The following is a 14,912-nucleotide window of genomic DNA, read 5'->3' as shown; positions in this document are numbered from 1 at the left end:
TGGGAAAACAAAGTGTTAACCTAGCTCCCTCAAATATTTTACTTTAATTTATTAATTACTTTACAAATAGATATTGAGGGACTGTTACAGGCAACACAATGAGATTTAATGGTAAACAAGAATAGCATGCAGCTGTCTTAGAAAAGCAAATATTCAAGAAAGAAGTTAGCTAGGGATTGTGTTGAGAAGGTGATACAGGGTCTCAATCATGGGGCAACCATCAAATATGAAGTTCTGCAAAAGTTTCCTAAAGAAAGTGACATTTAATTCAAGACATGGGAAGGCCATGAAATCAGTTAACATTTGAAATACCTAGAAAATAATCACACAGTTTACAAAATCCATAAATTCACAAAGTTTTAGCAAGAGTAGAAACAAGAGCTACCTAATTAGATATAATATCAGTAAATTTATGATTGATATTATTATTCTGTTCCCTTTAATATTTTTCTTTTATGTGTGCACAAATAAAGACTAGGGCATGTTTTTTTACTTTTTTATGTTTTACATTTATATTTAACATTTCAATTATTTCATCTTCCACTATTGTCCTTTAAAGTAGATCTATTGGAGATATAAAACAAATTGCAAATGCCATAAGGATCTTCCAACTTCAGGAATTCATTGATTAAATGTGGTTAGGTGATTTTTGAGGCTAGAGAATTTTGCAGTTTTTCTTAGTAGAATATCGTTGGATATAGTGTCACACCCTATGACATATGTCAATTTCTTGGATGTTTAATTGCGAATTATACTACTAGTTCTTTTCTGTAGTTCACTTTAGGAGACAAGTGTATGCTATTTAAATTATGTCACTTGATAGCACATAGCACCAGTGGAAGAAATCTGTTTCCATGATCCAGATACATATGTGTTTTAATACTCATCATTGGCGGTGTTGCTATTGCTGGTGTCTGTAGGCAGTGCTCACAGGTGGCTATCATGTAAACGTTTTCAGGTTAGTAATCTCTAAGGATGTAGAGGACAGTTATATGCATTAGCTGACACAATAACCATCTTCTTCCTCTCTGCCATCCAAAATAAGTTTGAATGCTTCAGCATGACTTTTCATAATGTGGGCTCCCACTGTTACCAACTCAGATATCAAGAATCACCCCCCACCATTCTAGCCGGCAGGCAATTATTTCAACATAATTTCTTAAACAATACCTTTCTTGGTCATTGTTCCTGATATTTCCTGATATTTTCTTGTCCTCAAGATTCCTTGAATAATAAGTTCTCATGAGGAAACCTGAAGATATTTTGTATTTTTAAAATATATTTTTATTAGTGCCTATTACTTTTAAAATATTGTTTCAATATTGTATTTTAATATATGTGTTCAAGACATTTTAATCATGTTTACTCCTCTATTTTGAGCTTATCCCTCAATGTTTATCTTAGTCTTTATCACTCAGTTTTGTCAGATATGCTCCTTAAGAGAAGACATATATTTTATTCCCCGCTATATGTATGGGTCCTAGCGGATGGAAATGACTGACTCAATGCATACAAACTGATTAACATTGAAAGAAAAAAGAACATCTTTAAGTGAATATCCTACTGCTGATAGGTCAGAGTATCAACTTCCAAAATCGTACCTTAATAAGACAGAGCACAGGCCTTGAAAATAAATACCTAGATTTTTTTCCCATAGATTAATTCAAACAGAGGTTGGTAAACCATGGACCGCACTCAAATCCTGCCCACTGCCTGTGTTTGTAAGAGAATTTTTATTGGAACACAATCATGCCCACTTGTTTACATGTCGTCTATGGCTGTTGTGACAGAGTTGAGTAATGTGATCTGATAGTAAACAAAACCTGAGATATTTATCACCTGCCCCTTTACAGAAAAAAGTTTAGCAACTCCTGGAATGAAAGATATTGATAAATTATGCTCAATCCCAGAGTTCCACAATGGGAAGGATTTATTTTTCTTTGATGAGACCTGTCTGTTTTCTGCTATATTTCATTACCAAATGTCTCTGGAAGCTGAGGTGTTCAGCCTTCTAGTATGTTAGGAAGATGTTGCTGTAAGATTTACATTCTGAGAAGAACTCTTTGCCCTGTGATAAACATGACACATAAGTTTCACCATGAAACTTGAAGCCAAGAACAAAACAAAACAAAAGAAAAATACCCAGTCTTGTTTTAGATTGGACTCTAAACTCTGCATGTTCAAAACAAAACTCAGATGATGTGAAAGGGAGTGATTACAGTGTAACAGAGAAAAGAAGCTTCTCTAATTTCCGATGCAGAATGTAGCAGAGACATCTCCTTTTCTGATCACTGCATTCATCACAACTGTCATAGAGGATGAGCTGTTTGCCTAAAGCAACTTCCTCAGTTTCCAGTGGATTCACTCTGGAATAGGCCTGTCTCTTGTCTATGTTGTCAGAATCACTGGAGAGACAGCTGCAGCCATGAGTGTGCCCCACAAGGACAGCAGGGGCGGTTCTGGGGCTTCCTCAGAGCGTGTGTCAGCCTTGTCTGGCCCACCTAGAAATGCACCAAGCTCTAGCACTTGCTAGATCCTTTCTTCTCAAAATATATTCCATATACCAGCAGAACCATTTTTTAGGGTCTTGTTAGAAATGTACAGACTCAGCCTCACCCCAATAAGTCTAATTCTAGACTTATTGAATTCTAATCTGCATTTTAGTAAGGTCCCTGGGTGATTTATGCTTATATGAAGGTTCTCTACTGATGTTCTCAGGAACCTCAGAATTGGTCAAAGGTACCAGGCTAGATGAACTGCAGAAAGCCATGAAACAAGAAGTATTTGCCTGGCATTTTCCACCTCAATATTCAGAGGTCCTTCTCTCTCTACATCCCAAAATATACATACACGCTTACAAATACATATACATGTGCTTTCTCTCCCCTGCCTTCTCCCTCTCTCCCTGTCAGCCTTCAACTCTCTGTCTATCCCAAGGGCTTTTATTTCGACAGTTAGAGCTGGAAATCCACGTAATGAACAAGCTTCTGTCAAGGTTGATGACAGCCAAAATATTACCAACCCCAGAAGAAATCCGTATTCAACTTCTGGAATAAAACAAAACAAAGTATCTCCCCTCCGCTTCAAACAAACAGAAACCTCACAAAATCCAACACTTTGAATGTACCAGATGAGTGACATGCAGTGTTACACTTTTAGGCATTCTGAGGAGCTACAGGGCAGGCTGCTTCCAGAAAGGACATTTTGTTTTTGTTTCATCTTGTTTGTGGATGCTATGGAATCTGAGAATCCTAAAGGTCTTTGGTGTTCACATAGTTGCCCAAAAGCTACTAATCATGCTCCTCTGAACCACCTCTTTCTTGAGTTTTCTGAGTCTTACTGAGCATTTGAACTTCGTGGCAGGCTGCATGTGGAGCAGAAAGGGACCCCTCAGAGGGCTGGTTCCTGTCATCCTTTGGTGTTGTGACACCTTTCTGGGATCCAATGAGAATAAAATTCCCTTTTCCTAAGTCTCTTCATCTCTGTAATTATCAGTTCCTCTTCTCCAGCACCCACATGACATTTTTCTTCTGTGTTTTCTTTGCAGCATCTCGTCAGCAATAATAGCTGCTAAGGCAACGACTGTTTCAGCAAGCACCAAAAGTGCATTCCAGAGTTCATCGGGTGCCCAGCGGTACCACCACATGACCACATCGTGTTTGGAAGTCGGTATTTAAAGAATGTGTAACGCAGGGAAATATGATACCTCCATGGCATCACTTTACAAAACCTCAACTACGTCTTCTAATTTATTCGCAATGATTTATGTCAGCGTGGGACCAGAATGTGAGCTATAATTTTGGGAAATGGAACTCTTCAAGATTTATGATCTCTTATATTTGATCATTAAGACTAAAGACTCATGTGGCAATTTAAAATTAACCACCTGCTCAGGGCCTAAAATTATACCAGATCAAGGGCTGTCCTATAAAATTGGAATTATGGTGTGCTTTGGGGTGTTAGAATCAGTATTTTTTCTGATTACCTTAGAAGTGTTAATTATCATCTGACCTTGACATCAAGAACCATTTTAACATCAGAAAATACTGTTTTTCAGGCATGGAAGTGTGGTTCTCTTTCAGAATCTGAGTTTTATTGTATTTTAGTTCATGTCCTTAGAGTCTATCAAAGCTACTGGAAAATCTATGTGAGAAACAGCTAACTTCAAGAACACAGCCCTACCCATGTTCACCCTTCTAGGAAAGAGGTGTCTTTATTCCAGAGGAATTAGGCTATCTTGAATAAGGGAGGCTATTTGAGTAGAAATCTATCATGACTTTGGGATGGCTGACTCCATTTGTTCATACCTACACAGAAACACAGAGGCAGGGCTCCAGGAGTGTTGTCATTGTCCCAGCATCAGAATGTCACCTGCTTCTGAGCAGTGTGAATGGCTTTGTTTGAGATTCACACTTCTTTCCTTCCAAGGATCCCAGTAACTAACCACTGTATTTATGAAAGAGCTGGGCAGGACTCAAGATACAGATTGTGTTCTGGAAGCAAAGGAAATCTCCCTCACAAATTATTCTGTGTTTTTATGAGCATGTTGTAGACTACAATATGTCTGAAAATAGGATAATGTTTAAAGAGTCCTACAGAGAGAAAATTATAATAGTAATTTGCAAATTCTGTTTAGTTTTACAAGATTTAAAAATAATATGTAGTTTTGACATTCATCAAGACTTCTTTTTGATAGATACATATTTTGTCACTGCATTTGATCTTATCTTTTGTGTAATAAAATCTCTGATCTGGTTTAAAATAGTAAATTTCTGGTTAGCTAACTATTGTAATAACTAGAAGGATTGTGCACATCAATATATATATATATATATATATATATAATTTTGTACAAGGGATTGAATTCAGGACCTAGTGTTTGTGGTGCAGGTGGTGACACCACTGAGCTAAATCCCTGGCCCTGCACATCAATTTTTGTCAAGAAAGTGTTCTATGTGCCAAATGCTGTTTTCAAACTAGGGTGCTAATATCATCAAGGGACTGTATCTGTCCTTATTTATGTTGCGTACATGGTTCCCCTGTCTAAGTATTATAATTATATATGCTGTAAATAATTACATTTTTATGACTCAGAAGAAATTTTAGGATCTTTGCAATCTTTATTAATCATCAATATCAGTATTAACTTTCATTATGTAATAAGCTAACAAAAATGCTAGTTAATGAAGAATTACAACTATTAGAATTTGAACAAAAATTTGCTGTATTCAACAGGAATTCTTTATGAAGATAAGAATCCTCTAATTTCCTTTTATTTAAAGAAATATCTTCTCAAATTATATCTGAAAATGCTTGATAATTCAAACTGTAATAATTTTGAATTACATAGAGAATTCCGAGTTTTTCTGAGATTAAAATGTTATGGGGATAATGAGTATTATAGTCATTCCAATTAGACATGCTCTGAAGTCTTGGCAGTTTTGGACAACCCTTATTGAATAGTTGTAGACCTTATGAAATAGACAACTCCCTCAAAGAAAACAGTGATCTTTTGTGATGAGGTATTCCATGCTTTATTTCCAGGGACTAGAAACAAAGCTGCACACCAAACTGCGAAGTTGTTTGATTGGGCTGGTTTATTACCATGCATCTTTATTAAAACAGACTTCAGTTCCAGAAACCCACTTTTGTGTTCCCCTCTCCTTATTAGTAATATTAGCTCTACAAGACAGATAAAAAATTGTTAGTCACTAAGCTTTTCTACCTTATATGCCAAGACATCAATTTATGGTTTTGATTTTGTTTTGTTTTGCTTTGCTTTTTGAGATGGGATCTTGCCCAGACTGATCTTGAATTTGTGCGCTCAAATGGTCTTCCCACCCCAGCCCCCTAAGTAGCTGGGACTCCAGGCTTATGCCACCGCATTCGGCATTCAGTTAATTTGTGGTAATTCGGTATCTAAAGTGGTAAAGCTTCAGCTTCTGTGAAGTGAGGCTCAGTTCCAGCAAGGCTGGAGTTATCCTGAGCTGTTTATTAAAGGTCCTACAAGGCATTCATTGATCCATGATCCAGGGATTAAATGAATTGCTTAATAATGTTACTTTATTTATGGCCAGGGGTCAAAGGGTTTGGGGGAAGATTGTTCTAGTTCCTCAGCGTCGTTTATTGAAGATGGTGAAGGCGATGATTTTTGGAGTGGGTTAAAACCAGGGAGGGCTCTGAAGGAGAGTTTGGTTTTGTAGCAACAATCCAATGCAGGAGACCAGCTGGAAACCATACTGAGCAGGTTTTAGATATCATTAATTTGGCATATGAATTTGGGTATTGATTAAGAATATGAGTCACTCCAAGGCCTAAATGTGAACTTCTGATTAACCTTTTGGCTGGTGTTCAGAGACAAAATTCAATGCTAATGATCACAACTGAGGTCTCAATGATCGATCAGGTTGTGACATCTCTACAGCAAGGAAACACTGTGGCTGAGGAATTATGACTTTGTGCAACCACTCTCCAAGATCAGATGTTAGCTGGACAATGCCGATGGCTTATTAGCTCTGACTTACAAGATAACACATGTGTCTGTTAATTGTAGCCTTCACAAGTATACATAGTTACCTCTTTTTCCAAGCCTGGCTCATTAAATGCATTAGTTCTCCTATTTCCTACATCTGCCTTCACAGCCTCAAGATATGTTGTATAATCACAAATACTGACAAATGCAGAACTCCTGGTCTTAGCCAGGACAGAGCTAAAATCAAGTGGTTTTTAGCCAAGAGAAAGCTAAAGATCAATTCCTGACCCCAAACAAATACTAAATTATCAATCATTCATTATTTCTTGTTCTTTGCATATTAGTTTTTCATCCCCTGTTGTCCCCTCATCAGGTGACTGGGCATCCACCACTTACCGGTAAGCCTATCAACCCAACAATCAGACACACTAGCTTAAATATAGCATGATTTTTCTTGCATAAGAAGCCCAAATCATAAATAAAGAGCAGATGAAAAGATAATAGGCAGTCAGAAATTGGTCTTCTCAAATGGAAAGGGGATGAAGAGATGGAGGGGGGAAAATTGAGGGAAAAGAAAGAGGATGAAAAAAGAAATTCAGATGTTTTATGTACATGGACCAGGTCCTCACAAGGAATGTAAACACTTGTGCTATAAACATGTAGTAATACAAATGTCATAAAAATCGTTAAGCTAAATGACCAGTAAAATATAAAGTGATTTCAGTAAAGACTTTATTTGGGCTTCCCACTTCTGAGCTGTTTTGTGCCCATCTTGGTAGCTCCTGATCTGAGAAGGAAGGGACATCTCTCTGTGGCCCTCAAGAGGGCCTCCCTCTAGAGACTCCTTGCTTTAAGTGTAGCAGATAATGAATGTTTTAATTATGCTATTACCTTGTATCCTTTTCCTGAAATAAACTGGATTTATAGTCAGTTTCATTTTGTGTCCTGTGAGTTTTCTTTCGATTTTTGGATTCTCTTTAACTGTTATTGTTGGTACAACCTCCAAACTGCATAAGCAGCAACAGGAAATTAATGTATAAACATATATCACCATAGGTAAAATCTCTCTGGACTTCCTTACATCAAAGGTTCTTAATCCTACTACTTGAAAAAAGTAGTAGCTAAATGCAGTTGTGCACTGGTGGAATTCTGAGCAAATACTTTGGCCTTTTTAGTAGTGAGAATCATGGGCACAGCAAGTCTGGGTGTTTTACCTATGCAGTTTGTTTAACACGAGAATATATTTATAATAACCTTTAAGAACCCTTATATCGTTAGCATTGCATTGTGTTATTGCTGTGGGTGAACTGTTTTAAAAGTGAACTAAACAAACCATGCATCAAACTATCAGTATGATCATTAGCAACATAAGATTTTGATTTTTCACTTAAAAATAATAATGCAGCAAGAGTTTTGTGACTCAGTTATTGTGAAAATGTATTGCTCTTAGAGGAAAAACAACTTAGGGGAAGACCTGTTGTCCAGGTAAGGTTTGCTGTCATGGTCCACACCTAAGAAAAGTACAGCTTTGTGCTGAGCTTGTCTTGGTGTGTTCCTGTTCCAGGGATTTCTAATTCCCTTGTTCCTTTTGAAGGAGCCAACTCATTTATACACACTTCCTCCAGTGCAATATCCTCAAGCCCTGCCTCATATCCTCACAAGAAAAAGCAAAAATCACTTATTAACTGACATAAAGCAGGGCTGCTGCATAAAGTGGACACATGATACTGAATTAAGAAAAAAATGGAAGCAACAATATTCAATATCAGAGAACCTATTAATAACTGTATGTTGAATCAAATGCTTTTGCCTTCATATAAAATAGCTGATTTTATTAACACTCAAGTAAAAGTGTTTGTATGTCGTTTGCTGCGGTCCATTATGTTTAATTTTGAGAAGTGTTATCTTTCATCCTCTTGGAGTAGTCAGATAAAATATTAGAAAATGATATTTACTAGGTAAGATTATTTTCCAATGGAAATTATTTTTAAATGCCAACGATAGCTTTGGAAATGCTTTTTAATCTCCCTCCCTCTTCCCTCCCCTTTTTCCCTTCCTTCCTTCCTCCCTCCCTTCCTCCTTCTTTCCTTCCCTTCTCCTTTTTCTCTTCTTCCTTTCTTTGCCAAACCCATTTTCATTAATTTGTTTCCTTATCTTCTTTGTCACCCCAAAGCAACTGGCCATCAATAAGCCATGTAAAATTTGCTTTGGGAAATACGTTTTTTTTTAGTGAGAGGGTAATATACTCTAGGACAGAGAGAAAGAGGATTATTTGCAAATTTAGAAGAAATTGGAGCCCTTCACATCTCCACCAACATTAACATGAGGCAACTCAGTAAGAAATGAGTTTCTCTATTTTTAACTGGGTAACTACAAAGTTTGTCTATCTTTAGGGTAGACTGTTTAAAAATGTATAGTATATGTGGGCTATTGCCTATAAAGAAATTTATAGCTAGATTTCCCAGATCTGTTTAAGAATCTAGGACTATATTAATGTTACAAGTCTGGATTATGGGTTCTGGAACAGGCAAATTATAATTTTTGTGTAGGTAGAATAAACTCACACTAAATGGAAACCAAAGAATAGAAGGAAGATCTACAACAAGAAGAGACCAGAGAAGAACGTTATTACATTAGAAGCTAAAAGATACCCACACGTTATGTTTGGTAAATAATGTAAAAGACTATTTGTCATAACAACCACAGAAACCATTTGATACAAACATACCACTTTTAACTTGTAAACAATTTTCCTAATTTTTTCATTTTTGTGTCTTGAGAGTATATGGAAAATAGGGGATACCTTGTTATTACCATTTGATAGATAGGAAAAAATCAAGGTATCAAGGGATTAAAGGAAGTGGAAAGTAGTTAATGGCACAGTTAAGAACTATATCTCCTGAGTGCTAGTCCAAAATATTTTCAGGTAAAATTCACTCTATTGAAATAATAAAGAAATGAGCCAAGGATTTAGCTCAGTGGTTCGGTGGCCTGCCTTGCAAGAGCAAGGACCCAAGTTCAATCCCCGGTACAAAAAAAAAAAAAAAAAAAAAAAAAAAAAAGGAAACGAAACAGGTGGCTATGTTACAAAAGGAGAAAACTTGGGTGGAGGGTTGATTATATTTTATTTTTGACAGTGTTCATTCTTTTGCTGATAGGTTTTTTTCCACAGCCTGGCCAAAAAAAATCCAATAATACTTTTTTTTTTTTGTACTGTGGATCGAACTCAGGTCTTTGTGCTTGTGAGGCAGGTGGCAGAACCACTGAGCTAAATCCCCAGCCCCCAATAATACTTATTAAATCCTTGTGGTTTTATCTGATACCTGTAAAGTTATACTTTTATGTAAAAATCACCCGTTTTCTCATTGAGATGTGTATATTTTACATATGCCTAGCTCCAGTTAGTAGCACCCAAATATTTTCCGCAGCTGTTGAATATAGTAGTTAACCAATAAAGAACAATTAACTGTGGGTGATATTTAGTGTGTCAACCTATAAATCAGTAAATCAGTTCTTCTTGAAGAATTTGAGCATACTGGGCTTGGGATTTACCTCAAGTGGTGCCACCACCTTCCTTGCAAGTGAAAGGTCCTGTGTTCGGTCCCTGGTACAAAAAAATTTTTTAAAAAATTTTGAGCCTGTAGAGCTGAGACATCAAACTCAAGAGAACTAGTTAGCTTTTTTTTTTTTACCTTTCCGGTACTGGGGATTGAACTCAGGACCTTGCAATTGCAAGGCAGGTGTGGTGCCACTGAGCTAAATCCCCAGCTGAGGTAATATTTTTCTGGTGAGGTTCTGCTAATGTTCAGCTTACCATCCTCAGTATATCACTATCAAAACCCCAAAATGACTTTCAAAGGGGGTTATCTGTTTCCAAGTTTTAGCTATTACAAACTGTGCCACTATAAACATGTGTGTGCATACATCACTCCAGTATGATTTTAATTCTTTTGGCAAAATAACCAGCAGAGGGATGGATGGGTCAAATGGAACCTCTGGTCCCAGCTCTTTGAGATATCTCCATATTGATTTCCATAGTGGTTTACTACTCAGCCATAAAGAATGAGAAATTAGAGTCATTCATAGGAAAATGGATACATATTGAGGATATACTCCTAAGTGAAATAAATAAGTCACACATTTGTAAATACTGAATAGTTTCTCTGGTATGAAAGACTATAATAGTACATGAGATCCTAATGAGATAACTGACATTGCGAAATGGGAAGAAAAGGGCTAAAGGTGTAGGGAAAGTGGGAAGGGTAGGGGAAAGGAAATAAAGGAAAAGAAAAAAAACATGAGAAAATGAAAAAATGGAAATAAAGTGTTTGTAAATAGGGAGGGGAGGAGGGGGTGAAGGGAGGGTAGGGACAAGGGGAAAAAATGAGAACCAAGACCTGTCATGTAAAGGTACAAGATCCCAATGATGAATGTAACTTTACTGTATACCTAAAAAGTACCATTATACTCAATTTTTAAAAAAGGAGGTTATCTGTCATATCTAACAGAGTAGGTAGCTCTCAATATTTCCACTCAGTCAATATTTATTTTTCCAGATAATGGGGACAGATGCATAGGGCAGGGATGTAGAAATTAAAAATTATATATTTTCTTTCCCGAAAAATAAAAACTAGAATCCCCAAACACACTCTTATTAAACAAAGGAAAGAGAGTCCAGTTTGTTTTATCCGCTAAGATGCCAAAGATTGATTTTATGTCTAGTTGGTCAGGAAGGAATATAAAGACATAGGAAATGAACAGTTAAAAAATAAGCTTTGAAGGTTTGTATTGCATTCATTGCCTTTAACCAGCCTCATGACTAATTTCCATCACCTTCAGTAACTACCCAAAAGATGACAATATGGTAATATCAGGAACAAGAGGAGGTTTCATCATTTTGCAAAGATAAGTGGCTTACTGAAGAAAACTTTTATCAACTTCTAAAAATAGTTGAAAGGATTTGACTTTTGTGGATTTTGGGGCCTCAGTTTTCCTGGAATGGTACAAATTTCAAATATTCTACACTATCTCCAGATTTTATGTTCTGAAATTTGGTTTGGGGATATGACCATTGTTCTAAAGTCCTCCCAAACTCTAAAATTAAAAAGCCACAGACTAAAGTAGTTCAACTTGAAGTCAAGCACAAAATATCAAGCATATATGGTCTAATGAGTGAGCAGAGCTGTTTTTACTGGTGAACTTCTACCTGGTTTAAATGAGCGAGAAGAAAAACATGTGAAATCACAAAAATATAAAGTATAGTAAATATGCATAAGAATATAGTTGTACATGAATATATATATACACACATGCTCCTTGGCTGAAAAGTAAAAAAACTTTCACTTATTCTTGTGCATGTTGCAAAGAGACAAGTCATGTAATTGTTTTTTTCCAACACATTATTCTAAGTACTTAAAGAATAAGTGAAAAATAACACATTATGTAGTAGGTGCCAAAAAGTCTTTGGACAGTTGTATAAGAATATATAATAGAGCAAAATCTGAGAATAATTTAGAAAACAGTCACAGATTATGGACAGGGAAGATACAGGCAGGCCTGCATTTTCTTGGGGATCTATGTTGCAAAGTTGTGAGGAACTCATCAACATGGCCTCTTTGGAGACCAGATAATCTAGCCATGGGAAATAGAACTAAGACTTGTAGGAGCTTGCATGGCATTTGCCAGGAACACCTTGTTTTGGTGGTAGAGCGGGTAGAGAAGAGGTTTACATTTGCGTCTATGTGCTGCAGAAAAAAGGCACAGACACACCTACTTGGAAGCAAAACTCTTCTGGAAGTGGGAGGAAACTGGAAGCTGGAGGTGTCCTTGTCCTGGGGTAGATGCCAGCTGATAGTCATCCAGTAAGTGCATGAGTATATTCACTCTGCACCAGAGAGAACACAGACAGGTTGAGAGCCTTTCTGGTAAGTACTCACTTGCAGCTAGAGGGAGGATTTACAGAAGGGTTCAGAGTGGCAAAGCTTCATAAAAATATTCTTTAAGAGAATGATCAGGAAAAAGAGAGCAATGAGACTGTTTTAGAAATGCAAGTTTTTGTTTATTTATTCATATCTAAAATGGAGTGAATAAGCCAAACATCTGGTATAAGGTGCTTCAAGACGGTTTTGTTGGCTGTTGCCTTTGCAGGTGATTGTGCTGGGGAAGATGGAGTGTAATGAGCTTCTTGCAGTGGACACCCGGGAAGTACCGTGAGTGTCTGTGAAGATGTGCTTTGCCCCATTCTCGTCTGCACATCCTAGATCCTCCTCCTGACAACTGCTGGGCCTGCTGTTTGGAGTTTTCAGAATCACAGCTTTAGAAGGAGCTTTCTAGGGCAAAATGGGAGACTGTCTTATTCAGGTCCTGGGAGGCTTTGCAGTCTCTGGACTGCTTGCTGCTTTTAGGAAGCAAGAGTTTCTCTTCTATCAGCATCTGTACATTTGATTTTACCTTCTGAGGAAGGCCCAATGAGGTCCCAGCTCTGAGAGTCCTGAGCAGGCTGAACCTGGAGATTCTTTGTTCTGTCTCCAGAATGCAGTGTGTAGGTAACAAGCAGCACAGAAACAGTGCAAACAACAAGAGAGAGAACCAAGAGAGAACCTAAAGCTTTCAGTTTTTAAAAATACCTGTGGCAGTGACTAATGCAGAGAGCACTGAGTTCTCTGAAGAGCCCTGTAATTATTGGGCAGGGATGCCTCTGCAACAGGAAGTAATGTTTGTCTCTGTGGCCTAGTCGAGGAGGGATCAGTAAGTACCTGGAGCATAGAAAGAACGTAGTCATAGGCCATTTTGCTTGGATGGGATACACCCAAACTCTCCAGTGAACCAGAAAGGAGAAAATATCACAGCAGCAAGTGTGGCTGACCTTTGGCCCAGTCTTTCCCCAAATGCACATTCATCTTGTGACTTCACTAAAAACATTTTGCATATATCTAGGTACAATCTAAGGATTGTGTGGAAAAGGAGACCCCGTGAGGTGGGAATAGGATGAAGAGGATGTAAGTGAGGTGCAAGCCAAAAGAGACTTACAAATGCAGCAGGAGGAAGAGATCAGTGGGCCCGCAGACCTGGCTGGACAGCTTGTGAGTACCACGCCCACCCTGGGGCCCCACAACAGACCCGGTTCTCTGAAGCATGGGAATATTTCCATCTGGCCCCTGCTTGTGCTGGTAATCACCCCAACCCATATGCCTGTGTGGCAAGCAGGTGAGCCGTGGCCCAGGGATCAACGTGAGCACCGCCGCCCTTTGGAAGCATCTGAAAAGCATGCACAGAGAGGAGCTGGAGAAGAGTGGTCACAGCCAGGCAGGGCAGGGCCAGGACCCACGGCCCCAGGCAACCCATCTCCCTGTGGTCATTGAGGGTGACTGAGGTAGGCTCCTGGAGCAAGTGGGCAAGCCAGAGGGAAAAGGATGTGCTGAGGAGGGAGAGGACGGTGGAATGGCGAGAGAGGGCTGTGCAGAGGAGGGAGCAAGTCCTGGAAGAGATGGAAAGAGCCACACTGGAGATGAAGTGGAAGGTGAGGGCTGAGAAGGCAGCACGCCAGCAAGAGAAGGACCTGTCTGCAGTGTAACAACCTTTCCATTTTGTTTAAATTGTGCATACAGTGTCCATTATGAAAACACTCACTTTTGCCAGCTCAAATATCAAGCAAAGTAATTTAGTGAAAATTTGTTCTTAAGAAAAAAGTGCATCTTGTAAATTAATTTCAGCAGATTAGTTGAACAAATGCTTATTTACAGGCTTCCTAGTGTTTGCTGACCATTGGACAAAACTGCATTATGTTAATCAAAGATAAAGCTTGTTTTGCTAGGATGAGCAGAACTTGTCACATTGTAAAGACAACAGCATTTGTGCCTAGTGGTTGGTTTGGGGAGGGCAAGGTTTCCATAGCTGAGGCTGGGCATAGAACTGAAATACACCTATGTGACCAGTGACTTGCAGAGACCTCAAAACTAGCAAAGCACAGCCTTCCGGGGTCAGATCTATTTGTACTGTTATTGGACGGGATTGGAGACCTGAATGTGAATCTTGCTCTGAGTGATCCAGCTCTTTGGAACTTATGATATATCTTTTCTCTACTGTTGAAGTGTTTTACAGTCTGCTCAGATCAAAGCTATTTTCCCAATATAGTCTATCTGTAGTCTGTAAGTTTTTCCAACAATCCAACACATAATTAGTGTTGTATGTAATTAGTATGTAATTAGCATGGTGAGAAGTCAAAGACTTTTCAATGCACATGGTTTAAACATTAAGAATAAAGAACATAAAAATTTGCTCCCAAGTATTTCTAAATGAGTCTAATTTCACATTATGCTCTGTTAATATGGAGGAGGTAGTGAGGATGACATAAAAGAAACTCAGAAAAAGAAGATAGAGGGATGAGGGTAAGTAAGGAGACCTAATAAACAGTGATTAAAAAGGAAAAAACAGAGAAGCA

At 38.1% G+C, this 14,912-nt stretch overlaps 1 protein-coding gene across 1 annotated transcript; it reads left to right on the top strand.

The window, feature by feature from the left end:
- Positions 1 to 12,312: 12,312 nt before the first annotated feature.
- Positions 12,313 to 14,045, top strand: Zbed2 (zinc finger BED-type containing 2). The gene is given in 5 exon segments (XM_033768060.1): positions 12,313 to 12,333; positions 12,620 to 12,676; positions 13,590 to 13,659; positions 13,662 to 13,866; positions 13,868 to 14,045. Coding segments are annotated over 5 exon segments (531 nt in total).
- Positions 14,046 to 14,912: the final 867 nt, after the last annotated feature.

The sequence above is a fragment of the Fukomys damarensis genome, unplaced genomic scaffold (assembly GCF_012274545.1).
Source record: "Fukomys damarensis isolate Sample0158 unplaced genomic scaffold, DMR_v1.0_HiC HiC_scaffold_24, whole genome shotgun sequence".
Classification (NCBI taxonomy): domain Eukaryota; kingdom Metazoa; phylum Chordata; class Mammalia; order Rodentia; family Bathyergidae; genus Fukomys; species Fukomys damarensis.
The sequence above is the reverse complement of the archived record's forward strand: the minus strand, read 5'-3'. Positions and strand labels throughout refer to the sequence as shown.